Raw genomic sequence first — 14,704 nt, forward strand, 5'->3', positions numbered from 1 at the left:
TCCGACGGTTGCCGGTTCTGGTGCACTTGTTGACGATGTTCGCGTTAGTTTTTAATTGTAGCAGATGTTCTGCACTCCAGCACATACAGCATTGCCCTGTCAGACACACACACTGCTGATTTCAGACACATCTACTGCTTCTGTCATTAATTTAATGCACTCTTCTTTGATATGTAATTGATAAACTTTTTCTCAATTGTAAACTTGAAATATGTGAAAATAAAAAGCATAGATTAGGATGGTGAATGCTGGTTTACTCAACACTAACCAGGTCAATCTCACACAAATTCACAATTCACCCTAATGCAAAAAAAAAAAAGAAAAAAAAAATTGATTTTAAGAAAATGAAGTCTATTTTACATCATGAGATTATTTTTATGACAATTAATCACAGTTTCACGATTAAATTCAAAATTTCACAATTAAATTCAGAACAACAAATAATACCAATGATAAATACTTGCAGTTTAAAATAATCAATGCTTTTGTATACTAATTAGCAGAGGGGGGTTAAATGTAATGTAAAAATAATCTTTATTTACTTTATGTAAAATCTTTTCATCTTTATTTTAGGGTAAAATATATCTGGGATATTTTTGGCAGGTTAATAATTTGATTAAAATATAAAAAAGTATATATTTTCAATTATCAGTGAGATGCTATTATAGTTTTTATTAATATTTTGAGTTTTTATTGAGTTACATTTTATAAGTTACATTTTCTGGTTTCAGTTTAATTTGACTTAAAGCTGAAATTATATATATTGCATTTTATATTTTATTTCAGTTGACATTTCAAGTAAAAAAATGTTCTAGTTTTACTTAAAATATAATGATATAACACTGGTATCGGGTCAAACTACCATTTCAGAAGACTTTCAAATTTATTATTACTTTTTAAAAAACTGCAACATTTCTCGCATACTATAGTGTATAAATGTGAACTGGAATACAATCTACGATAAACTGATTTACTATTTTTCAAAAGATTATGATAGGAACACAAGAACAGACAATGTTTTCAACTTCATTTGTGCTGTTTTATTGGTCCACTGATTCAAAGAGACATCAGGGCAGATAAATCAGGCACTTTGGCAAGTAACCATGCAGTAACTCAAACAAATATGACACCAAACAGAAGAAAAACACCTCATAACCTCGATTATCACGAGCCATGAAACCCCAGCAAAGATCACACTGCTGCTCAAATGGACAAATATCATTGCAACGAATGAAATATCATTCTTTCCCATTCTTAACTTTCCTTTACAATTGGAAGTAAACATCCAGATTCCCTGAACAGTAATCCCCACCATTTCAACACATTTCTCAAAATTATTCTGCACGGTCATGCCGTATTTTACCATCCTTAATAAATGCAGATGTGGAAGCAGTTTAAACACTCCTATCTGCAGACTACACAAAGTCATAAACAGACAATAGTTTACTGTATCCGTCATGCCCATGAATTCTGTGCAATTTAATGGCATGTTGTAGAAGTCAGACATTGGCAGGAACGATCTTAAAGAGCGCTTAAGTCAATCTTTGCATTTTGACACCTTTTGGGTTTCCTTGTATGTATCCTTGTGCATTTTTGTAATCTACCACCAATATTTACCTTTAAAACAAACAGATGGTCTAAATTCACAATGGATCTTTGGTACTTTTTGACTAGCCAACACCCTAATAAACACTCATGTAAAAGTCACAAACATTTCAAAAGATATCAAGTTAGTTGTTCATCATTTGGGCAGTTGATGAAATAAAAGGCACTTTTCTCAAATCAAGACTTCATTATAAAAGCTGCGGTTTTACATGTTGCAAATGCACCAAAAACTGCTGTTCCCTCTGAATGAAATGAGTGTCCTAAACAAGTCTGACGCACAGGACTTCCTGTCCTCTGTCAAGACCCATTTCCTGCCTGGCCTGAAACCAGCATTCGTCTGGCATTGCTCAGGAATGCTTCCAAGTACTTTCCTTGTTTCCAACCTGTTTAACTTTCTAAGCACAACGACTTGCGTCGTGTCTCGGACAGATTCTGCACTTCACAGTCGTCGTTCATCTCAGCTTGCAGTTGCTCCCAAGGCTTGCTTGTAAGTCTGAGTGACGTTTTCACAGTCAGAGATTGAAAACACGCTATCAGACACTCCTGCACGGTAGCAGGCTATGTCCATTTCCCAGTGTCCCTGGAGCTGAGTCCCTGGCCTGTCCTCTCTCAAGTCGAGGAGATTGTCAGCGGACACGCATCCTCGCATCCTCCGTCCCCCTGCTGGACGCTCCATAGGGGCGACCGGAATCTCGCGGTCAGGTAGGTCAAGTCTGTCAAAAGACTCTGAGGAGAGGATGCTGTCCTCGCTGATCGCTCCACTCGGTCGGGATCTGTTGACCACCGTGGGTAAGGAGGGTGAAAGCTGGTCCAGTGAACCAAATTCCTGCAGGCCTCCGGAAAACTTGCCATGGCGTTTGAGGATGCCCTTGCGGTGCTGCACAGGTGACAGGTTCCCAAGAGTCTGTCCGGAGCTCTCCGGGGATGAGGAGTAATAGCCTGACTCACCTTCCGAAGGCTTCTTCAGGATGCCTTTAGGAGGTGGAGGTGGAACAGACGCTGCCAAAGTGTTTGGGCTCTTCTCCTCCAAGGGTGTAGTCTGGGAGTCACTGGGCACTTTCTGTTTTAGGCTGCCCCGCTTCTTTAGAATGCCTTTAGATGGGCGAGGAGCTTCCTGCATGGTCTGCGAGACGTTATTTTCTTTGCGCGACCTGCGTATGGAGCGCTGTCGCTGGACCGGTTCTCCCCCAGCGGCCCCACCTGTCCGCAACAAGCAGCGCATCTTAGAACCGTTTTCCAGAAGAGGACGAGAGGTGCGACGTAGCCAGTCTGCGATGCGAGTCGGACCGCCGGTTTGACACGCAGCGGCCACGTGTCCCGGCCCCTGATGCACAGCTGCAGTCTCATTCTGAGCCTGTAGAGGGAGCTGATAGCCCCAGTTGAGCCACCAGTGACCCGCAATCTCATCCAGCGTAGCTCTGCGCTCAGGGTTCACCATCAACATCCAGCGGATCAAGCCACATGCATCTGTGGGGCGACAAAGAGGATTAGCATTGAATGCCTACAACAGGGATGACCAATCCTGCTCCTGGAGGGCCACTTTCCAACAGATCCTAATTAAACACACCTGAACCAGCTAATAAAGGTCTTCAGGATCACTACAAACTCCCAGCCAGGTGTGTTGGTGCCAAACTTTGCAGAAAAGTGGCTCTCCAGAAGTTGGACACCCCTAGTCTACAACGTCACAGAGAGTTGGCAATGCGATGCCGGCGATGTGGCACAGATTCAAAGTGTTATGTAACTATGCAAATGATTAACAATATAGTATGCTGACTACTAATGGGAATGAAGCATGTGAGCACACATGCAAGATACTGTAATCCATTGTTTCCCAACTGTGTTCCTGGAGACACACCAAACGTACACATTTTCAACATTCCCAATCAAACACGCCTGATTCAACTCATCAGCTTGTTCGTAGAGACTCCAAGACCTGGGGCCCGTTTCATAAAACAAGTTTACCAAATAATCCAGGTTTAGTTCAGTAAGTCTGATTTATTGTCAGTTGATTTGGTTCAAAATAATCAGATCTTATTTGGTAAACTTGTTTTATGAAACAGCCCTCTGAAATAGATTGGTCAAAATGTGTACTGTTGGTGTGCCTCCAGGAACAGGTTTGACAAGACTAGCTCATGTTACTCTGGGCAGTTTCTTGGTTCTCTGTGATTTGCTATATGACAAAAAGGAAAGCCATGAGAGACTTTTCAATGATAAGAAAAAGGCCACTGCAGCCAACAACATGGTGACTAGACCACCTCCAGCAATAAAGCTGCTGTCGGTGTGAACTTGACTTCAAATTTATGAGGTCAACACATGGCAAGCACACAATTCAGAACGTTATCTGCTAGGAATAGATAAGCTCTACCTATAAAACAGCTACATGGTATTGTTGGTTTACCAAGTTTGGACCTTTGACAAACATAGTAAACCAGTTCTGTGTCTCGTTTCAAAGGAGGTCACTTGAGTTTCGGTTGCATCTTTTGTTTCATAGGGGCCTCACCAGATGGTTTGGTGGGTTTGCGGTAGTTTCCGGTGCTGATCTGCTGGACCAAGTTCTTGTGGTCTTGTCCGTCAAAAGGCATAGCTCCATGAACCAGTGTGTACAGCAAGACGCCCAGAGACCAGCTGTCCACCTCCGGCCCTCTGTACGGCCTGCCGTTCACAATCTCCGGGGAAGCGTACAGAGGACTGCCGCAGTACGTCTGCAGGAATTTATCACCCTGGTACAGGTTTGACAGCCCAAAGTCAGCGATCTGAAAAGCAGACAGTGGTTGTCATGCTGCGCCAGTTTTATAGCTCATACACTGAAAGTACATTTATGCCGTTATCTCATGCAAGTTTCGATTGGGTGATTGTTTTATGGCCTCTTGTTTAATAATACCAGGGAAAACAGAAGTATCAGAGATAACGTTTCAAATTGACTATGAAAGTCTAGGAAATTCCCAACGTCTGAAGACCGCAGAATGACTTCATTCATGCAATGACCTAGGTGTAAAACCCTTACATATTAAAAATTAATTACTTCCTGAACTCACTTTTATATTCCCGTTGTCATCCAGCAAGATGTTCTCCAACTTCAGGTCACGATGAACAATCCCGTTCTGTTAGAAAAAACAGAGAGATACTTTACGAAACAGCATTTTCAACTAAAAATGTATAACTTTTTATGCGTTTTGGCCATTCATTTACATGACAATGGTGTTTTGGGGGCCTGAAAATGGGTTTTAAAGTGCAAGTTTTTGAAAACGATACCATTTATCGTCTCCATGTAAACTACAAAAACGTGAATTTGTGACAACAGTGATGTCATGCACATGTGTGTTCAGTCTATAGGCACGAAGTGTTTCTTTACAAAGTGACATCGCCATCTACTGACCTGGCAGCAGAATACAGCGTTTTTAATCGTTCTCGGGATCCGTGTGAACAGGGATCATTTTGACATTGCTATCTGTATGTGAAAAACGCAAAACTTCGTTTTTGGTACATCGTTGTCGTGTAAATGTACCCCACAAGGTCATGTTATTTATTTTGTAAAACGTGGTTGATTTTGACTAGATGAGCTACGTTCAGAGCCGTTGCACTTGTGGTCAGTTGAGGTCTACATTAATGTGCCATTTTTAACCGCAAACCGTCTAATGAACTGTTTATTCTGATTGTTGTCTTCTATTTACATTGGCATCTTGTTTTTATATTGCTATTGGTGTTATTTTATAAAAGCTTATTGCTACTCGAGTGCATCACGGGTTTTGTACTAAAATCACTGTGGGTTATTGCTTTATTAACACCTAGATAAGGGACATCTAAAGATTCCTGGTGTTGGGAGGGAATTTCCTGAGCAACAGAAATGCTTTATTATCAGTTTCACTCCTAAACACTTTCATTATTAGACTAGAGGACAAACAGATTCCAAAATCCCCCAAAATTTAGATTTTCTGCTCCAGAAATGATTCAACATTTCCAAACAATGACAACACAGCAGTTTGTAAAACAAGTTCAGCGTTATCACCTGCTTCACGACCCTCTTTTATCCTGTGACAAATAAAGCCGCGGCGGGAGCATTTGAGCTGTGTGTGGAATTCCAGTCATGCATGATTGTGTTTCTCTGCAGGAGGGCGAACCGCGTGTCCCTTCACCTCATTTAACGTCGCAACAAAGACGCTTCCACCTCGCCTATAACGGGATGTTCTTTCTTTCTTTCTGAAACATTATCATCATGTTGGCATGCAAAATACTGCTTTAAACTGAAATTTAACCACCCATCTAACAAAAATATGTTGTAATGTTCCCATTAAGTTATTTCTGAATGTTTTCTGAACACTGAATGTTTTAAAAAACGTTTTTTCTTGGTTATGCGATCTGGGGAACATTCAAATTTGATCATTCTATTATGGAAACTTTCCTTTTCAATGTTCTCTGAACGTTCTGAAACAAAAAAACATTAGACAAATGTCCAACTATAAATCTTTGTGCTAAAGTTTTGACCAGATAACTTTGAACGAATGCTCTATTAATGCTGCTGGAAGAACGTTTGTTCTTAACGTTGAGAGAACCTTGTTCCCGGTTATCTGGGCATCTTCTGAGTGTGTTTGTCGTTCATTCAGACCGTTGAAACAGTTGCGTGCGGCGTTTCTTTCGTAGCTGTTGTTGGGTTTGGTAGAAAGCAGCGCTGGGTGTTCCTGCATTAGCGTGTGCAAGCGTGAACGTCTGTCTGAAACCCAACTGTCTCTCTAGATCTGTTCAGACGCTGCGCAGCCATGCGGAGGCTAATGCGGGTTACGCAATCCTTTCAGTGTCACAGTGAAGTCCTGGTGGGTTTCTCTCAGACCCCTCGTCAGCACACAAGAGCCTTCTGGGTCGTTTTCCAGACTATGAGAAATGCTCACATGACGTCTGACTAATATTTAGTCGTGCTGACCTTTGGTTTCACAGATATTTGTGAAGCCGGACAGTGAAAACTAACATGTTCCTGAAACCCTAAAACTGCCCGTGCGACAATAACACACACAAAATACCCCAAAAATTAAAGAATAGAAATTACATCGGTGTCATTAATATACTATAGTAGTTTTTCTCTTTTTTTAGTCTTTTTTTGTTTTTTTTTTCAAGTTTTTAGGTTTGTTTGTTTGTCATTTTTATTAGTTTATTTATTTGTCTATATAGTTTTTAGTCCTTTTTATTCCAGTTATAATTTTAGTTATTTTAATACTTCAACTTAAACTAAACAAAAATTAGAAATGCTGCTTTGGCAACTGAAATAAAATGCATTTTTAATATTTTAATTTGAATAAAAAAAAAATATTCTAATGGTTTTAATTTTGCTTTTAGTTGAATTATATATATATATATATATATATATATATATATATATATATATATATATATATATATATATATATATATATATATTATATAGCTTTGACAACAATAACACTTTTTTTGACTGATAAATTTGTATTATTTTGCTATTCTTTTAAATACTAGTTTTTATAGCATCAACATCTGCTGAAATCAAACTAAATCAAAATATTTAATTTATTGTATTTTAAACTACAATAGAAAATGACTATATAGAAAGCAGGGCTATTATAGATAACTAAAACAAAGCCATAGAAAACATTTGAACTGAAATAAAATAGTTAACATCTTAAACTTATTTTATTTCATCTAGTTGCCAAGGCATTTCTTATTTTCAGTTAGTTTAACTTAGTTTAATAAAACCTATATAGACATATTTAATAAAAAAAAACTAAGAAAAAAATCAAAAACACAACAAAATGACTAAAACTTTAACTAAATTTAAACAAATTAAAACTAACTTAAATTATTAATAACTATAATAGTATCTCAATACTAAAATGACTTGAATATTTTTGAGACTAGAACAGTTAATGTTTGAATTGACAAATCTTATTTCACAATATAATACATTTTATTTCATGGTATCGATATATATGGCAGTATTTATGCTATTAAATTACAAATATGACAAATACAATATAACAAAATCATGAATTAAATTAAACATTTTCAGGTACAAAAGGTTTATTTAGCAGAAATTGAATAATCAGATGTAAAAATACTGTATGAATTAAATATAAATGTATTCTTATTAGAGCTAAAACAGTTATTTCCTCTGTTGTTTGATTCACATTAATGACACAGAGCAGCAGGTTTATTAGGCTGCTGTCACTTTAAGACCAAACGCAGGGATCCATCACTGATTAACATCCGGATTACTGTTCACATTCACTCGAGAAATAACCAGCGGTTACATATTTAATACTCCACATGATGGCCATTTTGACATAACTGCTTATATATTCAACCATTCAAGCGCAATAAGACGTGAAGGAGAAGTGAATTTGCAATCACATGGTTTTATTGTGCTTAATAACTGTTTTTAACATCAATCGCGTCCCGCTCTAGTGTGTCATTCATGCTCTCTAACGAGACGTTTTTTTATCATCACCACCATATATACCGTCATGTGGTGTGTTACTCACGCGGTGGCAGTACTGGACGGCCGAGACGATCTGTCTGAAGAAGTGTCTGGCCTCGCTCTCAGAGATGCGCTGTCTCTCGCTGAGGTAGTCGTACAGATCTCCTTTACTGCCCAGCTCCATCACGATCACGATCTTGTCCTTGTTCTCAAACACTGAAACACAAGAGAATCAAAATTGTTCCACATTTTCTCAATGAAGGTCAGGGTTATTATTATTGTTAACTGAATCTAAAACATTTCTGTTAACTGAAATAAAGCAGAAATGAAATATTTCTTTGACACGGCATTAATGAGGCGTTATGTTAATGAGCGGGGCAGTAATTGTGGTGCACTGAAGCACACTAAAGCGGTTTTTGGGGTTTGTCTTGATTACATAATGAGAACAAAGAGGTTTGCGTGACAGAAGAATCCCAGCGATCCGGTTACACAACACATACGGCATTTACCTTCATATATGGTGATGATGTGAGGGTGACTGAGCGACGACATGATCTCGATCTCCCGCCGGATGTGGATCAGATCCTGCTCGTCCTTGATCTTCTCCTTACGGATGGACTTTATGGCCACCTGAAGGACGAAAACACACCATCTCAATTTCAGTCTGGTCCTAGGATCATCTGAGAGGCCAAGATGGTTTATGTATATGAAGAAGTTGTACTAAGCAATGCTTTATAAACCATAATCAATCATTTAAAATCAATTCTGTACTGGACAGGCAACCAGTCGGTGTTTCGAGTCTAGCAGCTCATTCTGAACCAGATGAAGACGGTTTAACAATACTCGGCTAACAGTTACAATAATCTAGTCTTACAGACATAAAAACATGAATAATCACTGGAGGACAAACACGGTTTAACCTTTGCTATTGATCTTAAATAAAAGAAACACGACCTGTTTATCAAATTTCAAAGAACTATCAAGTTGGACACCAAAGAAAGAGGTGAATTCGCCCAAGATAAAAGAGTTTTACTTGAATCTGAAGGAAAGCAAAACTGAAATAATCTTGTTCGGGTTCCTGAAAACCTTCAAATTATGCAACTTCCGAGATTTCACTTCTCAAGAGAACCGGTTTCCTCAAAGGTAGTGTCATGTGTGTAACAATGAAAAGATACTCCATGATTATGAAACACCGAACCTGAGAGTAACATATATAATGGAAACAAAACTGGGCCAAGAACGGATCCCTGGGGAACGCCACTAGACAACACAATACTGGTGACCAAAATGAGCTGGAAATGTCCTGTTAAAAAGGAAGGACCTGAACCACTGAATTCCCACTGTCTTTTGTAGGCGAGAGACGAGGATATCGAACGCTGCGCTAAGATTACACTATAGCCACTGCCAGAATCAATCGAAATCAAACAGGCCGTTTCTGTTAAACCCCGACTGAAAATGCTCAAAAATCTCATTTTGAACTACAAAAGTCTGCAGCTGATTTAATTTCAGATAAAAATGGAACTATTGAAGCTTATATTAATTAAAGTTAACTATCAAACATACGCTTAACTAATCTTGATGGAATAACATCACGACAACAGTTTGTAGGTTTAACTGCCCAACTATATTTATATAGTATAATATTTTTAACATGATTTAATATTAATAATATTTAGTTATTAAATATGAAATAAAAACAAAAATGTTAAATATTTACTAATATTAAACATGTTAACTATATTGATATAACCGTACAATACGTAACATAATTTAATATTTGTTTGTTTTTATTGCCATATCAGCATGTATGGCTAATTTTCATTAAAAATAAATAAATAAACATAATTAGCACAGTAATAGTAAAAAACAGCAGTTAATAATCAACTCACATAAATATAACAAACATTATATAAGATTTTTCATTTCAAAGTTTGATAAAAAAAAACGTAAGATTGTTCCTGATGAAACCTTAACGAACTTCCTGTGTAAAAACGTTGCCTAGTGACATTCAAAGCAGAATAAATGTGTTTTATAGACAGGAGTTTGACAAACATTACATACTGGTGGCATTTCATAATTTAATATTAACAGCATCCATTTATTATTTATTGACTAACAATTTAATGTTCATTTAAATATTTAATGATACATTTACATATTGCACAAATATCACCCGGCTGTGAAATGTGTTTACTTTAGTTTTTGGTCATTGATCATGAAACGATCTCTGCGTAAATCATCAAATTAAACTGATGCAAATAAAAGAAAAATATTGCGAATCTTCACTGTCACTATGATCTCACAGACTGCGACGTTTACGTCCGTCTAACGGCGTGATGTCAGTGAACGAGCGTTTGCATATGAAGGGCAGCGTTTGCATGCTGGTCTTTGTGTCTCGGCTCTTTTGTCTCTTTTGTGAGTCTGTATGCGAGTATCTGCGTGTCGTCAGGCATGTTTGAGATTCCTCAGGGTGTTTGTGCGTCAGACGCGTCTCTACGGGGTCAGCGCTGACCAGCAGATGGACAAACACAGACCTGGAGAAGGAATCTCGCACACCTGCGCTCCAGCGTCACGCTGCTTTACAGCCTCAAAACCACCAGAGAACCTTGATTTCTAAGAGAGGAAACGCTCTCAGGACGTTCTCTCAAAGTTATGAACGAACGCTCTTCCAGTAACGTCGTTCGTTCAAAAACGTTTATTTCTGAAATGTTTTAGTTGGACGTTCATCAAACGTTTTAGAGAACTTTCAACTTTCAGAATGTTTGAAAAATGATACAATAAAACACTCACATTACCAAGAAGAAACATTTGTCGAGAACATTCAGAAATAACGTTTTAATAATGGAACAGAAACGTTCTAGAATATTTTTAGCTAGCTGAGGCCGCAGTTATAATGATAAACATGTTTTTGCAGGAGTTACGATAAACTGCCACGCTTCAGAGAGCTCTATAAATAGCCGAACCCGTCCGGCGTGCTATCAGAAGCATCGAGCGAGTCGGAGTCTGTTATCGCTGCGGAAAGGGAAAGAGGTCAGACGGCATTTACTCAAGATGTGTCCTGACTCGCCCAAACTCTCTCTTTCCTGAGAAGAATCACATATTTCCAAGAAACCCTAGAGGGAAAGTGACTCTACACCAAACAATGAGTCTTCTGGCTTCATTGTGTCCGGATCATTGAGGAAACACATGAGGTGTTTGCAGGGTAAACTCCGGGGGATACTGAAGGAAAACACCTGACTGATGCTTTCTGAGGTTTGAGGAGAAACTGATTTCTGACGCTTGCTTCCTGCTTCCCTGTTTGAGCTCAAATGAAAGCAAAACGATTAAACAGTAACAAACTCGACTGGAAATGGAAAATGAAATGAACCAAATTGGCTGTTCAAGTAATTTTAACAAGCCGACTTACAAAAATCAAGTTGAAATTGCTTAAGTTATCTTTACAGCACATAAATCTAGCAAAAATTAGTTTTGTGCCTATAAGGTGAGAAAAACTAACTTTATCGCGGATATTTTCTCAGAAAACGGGTTTATTCTCATAAACGTTCTTGTTTTCAGGATGTTTTCACTGGAAAACAAGAGAAAAACACACGCACTATAATGGTTCATATCAGTCAGCGAAGCTCCAGACGAATCAAAAATGACAAAAGCATTCAGCACGAGTCTGCTGGAGTCAAACGTGATGTCACTTCCTGCAGGATATGACTGATAAACAGTGGTCTGACAGAAGCTAAACCGCTGGACGGCCCTGAAAACAGCAGCTGTCGTTATCAGGGGTCAAGGGTCAGGTCACACTTCACCCTGCAGTCACTAGAGGAGTGCGTGCGAGCGCAGGTAATGGAGGGCTGGGCGGCTCCGCAGAACCGGTTTGATGAACAAAACAACAGCTGCGTTTTATCTCCACGTCACTCTGTTTTTCACCGCAGATGATCGAGCTCGACCCTCACAAACATCTTCATCCATATGAAAAATATTCAAAATCCCAAAGCCATCCATGAAACTCACAAAAACACTGTTTTATTTTATTATGAACTGTTCTTTTATTTATTTATAACTGTGGCGATTTATTCTTTCTGAATGTTTTTTATTATTTATGAGCATATTATAATAATATAATTAGTATTAAAATGATGTGATAATTCTAATAAACACATCAGTCATACAAAAAAATACAATAAAATATTAGATTTAACATTAATGATATAATGATTTAATATTAATGATATTATAATATTATACATAAATAATAAAATAACACCAATGCATTCATGAATATTAAATGACCAGTTACAAAGATGTATGCTTTATTTATTGAAAGCATTTATTATTTATGAGTAATTTATAATAATAAAATTAAAATAGTGTGATAAATCTAATAAACACATCAGTCATACAAAAAAATACAATAAAATATTAGATTTATCCTAATTATTTAATATTAATGATATTATAATATTATTCATAACACATTTCCATGGTTAGAAGGTATTTGCTCTTATATATTCTAGTATTATTAATAAATAATAAAATCATTAATGAATACTAAATTACCAATTATAAAGATGTATGCTTTATTTATTGAATGCATTGGTGTTATTGTATTATTTGTGAGTAATTTTTAGTAATAAATTAGTATTAAAACAGTGTGATAAACACATTAGTCATACAAAAAAATACAATAAAATATTAGATTTATCCCAATGATTTAATATTAATGATATAATATTATACATAAATAATAAAATAACACCAACGCATTCATGAATATTAAATGACCAGTTATAAAGATGTATGCTTTATTTACTGAATACATTTTATTATTTATGAGTAATTTATAATAATAAAATTAGTATTAAAATAGTCTAATAACACATCAGTCGTAGCCTACATAAACACTAAAATATTAGATTTATCTCAATTTAATATTATATTATTAAATAACACATTTCCACAGATTTACTCTTATATTATCTAATATTATTTTATAAATAACACATACATGAATATTAAGTGAGCAGTTAAAGATGCATTATTTTATTATTAATGAGTGATTTATAATAAGATCATTAATATTAAAGCAGTGTGACAAATCTAATGTCTTGTTTATGAATAAGTCTCTCTCACCGTTCTTCCGGATCGGTCCATGGCTTTCTTCACCCGTCCGTACGTGCCCTTCCCGAGGGTCTGCAGGAACTCGTACCGGTGTTTGAGGTTGTGTTTGTGATGGTGCCTCTTCACCGCCTGACGCCTCGCGGGAGCCGCTGCCGGATCCCCCGCAGCCCGTCCGGACCCGTCGCCCTCCATGAGCTTTACACACGCGCAGATATCACGGAATGACGTGCTCTCATGTCGCGTGCAGGTGAGACTGAGCGGCGCGCGCTGATCATCCGCACTGACTAGAGTTGAGTCGCGTGTGGGCGGGGCGCTGTTCAGTGGGCGTGTCTCTAACCGTAAGTACCGCCCTCGCGCTTGTCAATCGACAGGTGGGCGTGTCTAGCTGTGTGTAACAGTCAGTAATGATTAACGCCTCTGTGTGTTTGTGCGCTTCATATAATGTCCACACGGTGGCGCTAATACGGCGTGAAAACTTTCCCATTTTCATCATTCCGTTCCACTAATAAAACTGAAAGTACACTATTGGGAAGTAACTTTTACAACAAAACTCCCCCTTAAATCCTCCCAAAAATATAATTAAGCAAAAATCCCCCTTAAATTTAATTTGTTTTATTAGTAGTTTTTAATTATGTTTTTAATTCCAGTTAATCTTTTTTATGATCTTTGCAAGCCAGTTTCATTAAAACACAATGCCAAATTTACTTTAATAGCCTATTGTTTATTATATATACATGTATTAAAGTGTTACTTCACCCAAAAATGAAAATGTCATTTATTACTCACCCTCATGCCGTTCCACACCCGTAAGACCTTCGTTCATCTTCAGAACACAAATTAAGATATTTTTTATGAAATCTGATGGCAATATTTGATGACATATGATCCAATGACATATTTAAATCAGTTCATGTGAGTACAGTGGTTCAATATTAATATTATAAAGCCACAAGAATATTTTTGGTGCGCCAAAAAAACAAAATAACGACTTATATAGTGATGGCCGACTTCAAAACACTGCTTCAGGAAGCTTCGGTGCATTATGAATCTTTTGTGACGAATCAGCGGTTCGAAGCACCAAAGTCACGTGATTTTAGACGTTTGGCGGTTTGACACGCGATCCGAATCATGATTCGACACAAAAGATTCATAACGCTCCGAAGCTTCCTGAAGCAGTGTTTTGAAATCGGCCATCACTATATAAGTCGTTATTTTGTTTTTTTGGCGCACCAAAAATATTCTTGTGGCTTTATAATATTAATATTGAACCACTGTACTCACATGAACTGATTTAAATATGTTTTTAGTACATTAATGGATCTTGAGAGAGGAAATGTCATTGCTGGCTATGCAGGCCTCACTGAGCCATCGGATTTCATCAAAAATATCTTAATTTGTGTTCTGAAGATGAATGAAGGTCTTACGGGTGTTGAACGACATGAGGGAGAGTAATTAATGAAATTATTTTCATTTTTAGGTGAGCTAACCCTTTAAATCCATAGACTGACAAACATTGATTTAATTTGTGTCTTGAGTTTAATCACTAGAGGT

The 14,704-nt window shown here is 37.3% G+C and overlaps 1 protein-coding gene across 1 annotated transcript; it reads right to left on the reverse strand.

Annotated features, from left to right (window-relative positions):
- Window positions 1-1,023: 1,023 nt before the first annotated feature.
- nuak2 (NUAK family, SNF1-like kinase, 2) lies at window positions 1,024-13,440 on the reverse strand. The gene is made up of 6 exons (XM_067397165.1): window positions 13,166-13,440; window positions 8,554-8,674; window positions 8,109-8,260; window positions 4,641-4,706; window positions 4,106-4,358; window positions 1,024-3,072 (listed from the first exon to the last, which is right to left on the reverse strand). Exons 1-6 carry the CDS (start codon window positions 13,343-13,345, stop codon window positions 2,063-2,065), a joined length of 1,782 nt encoding a protein of 593 aa, XP_067253266.1. The 5' UTR covers window positions 13,346-13,440; the 3' UTR covers window positions 1,024-2,062.
- Between the last annotated feature and the right edge of the window lie 1,264 nt (window positions 13,441-14,704).

Source organism: Chanodichthys erythropterus, chromosome 10 (genome assembly GCF_024489055.1).
Source record: "Chanodichthys erythropterus isolate Z2021 chromosome 10, ASM2448905v1, whole genome shotgun sequence".
Taxonomy (NCBI): Eukaryota; Metazoa; Chordata; class Actinopteri; order Cypriniformes; family Xenocyprididae; genus Chanodichthys; species Chanodichthys erythropterus.

Coding starts and splice junctions, on each gene's coding strand:
- nuak2 (XM_067397165.1), bottom strand. CDS start 13,345: ATGGAGGGCGACGGGTCCGGACGGGCTGCGGGGGATCCGGCAGCGGCT. Junction 8,261..8,553: donor CATCATCACCATATATGAAG/GTAAATGCCGTA, acceptor CTTGTGTTTCAG/TGTTTGAGAACAAGGACAAG. Junction 3,073..4,105: donor CAAACCCACCAAACCATCTG/GTGAGGCCCCTA, acceptor GTCGCCCCACAG/ATGCATGTGGCTTGATCCGC.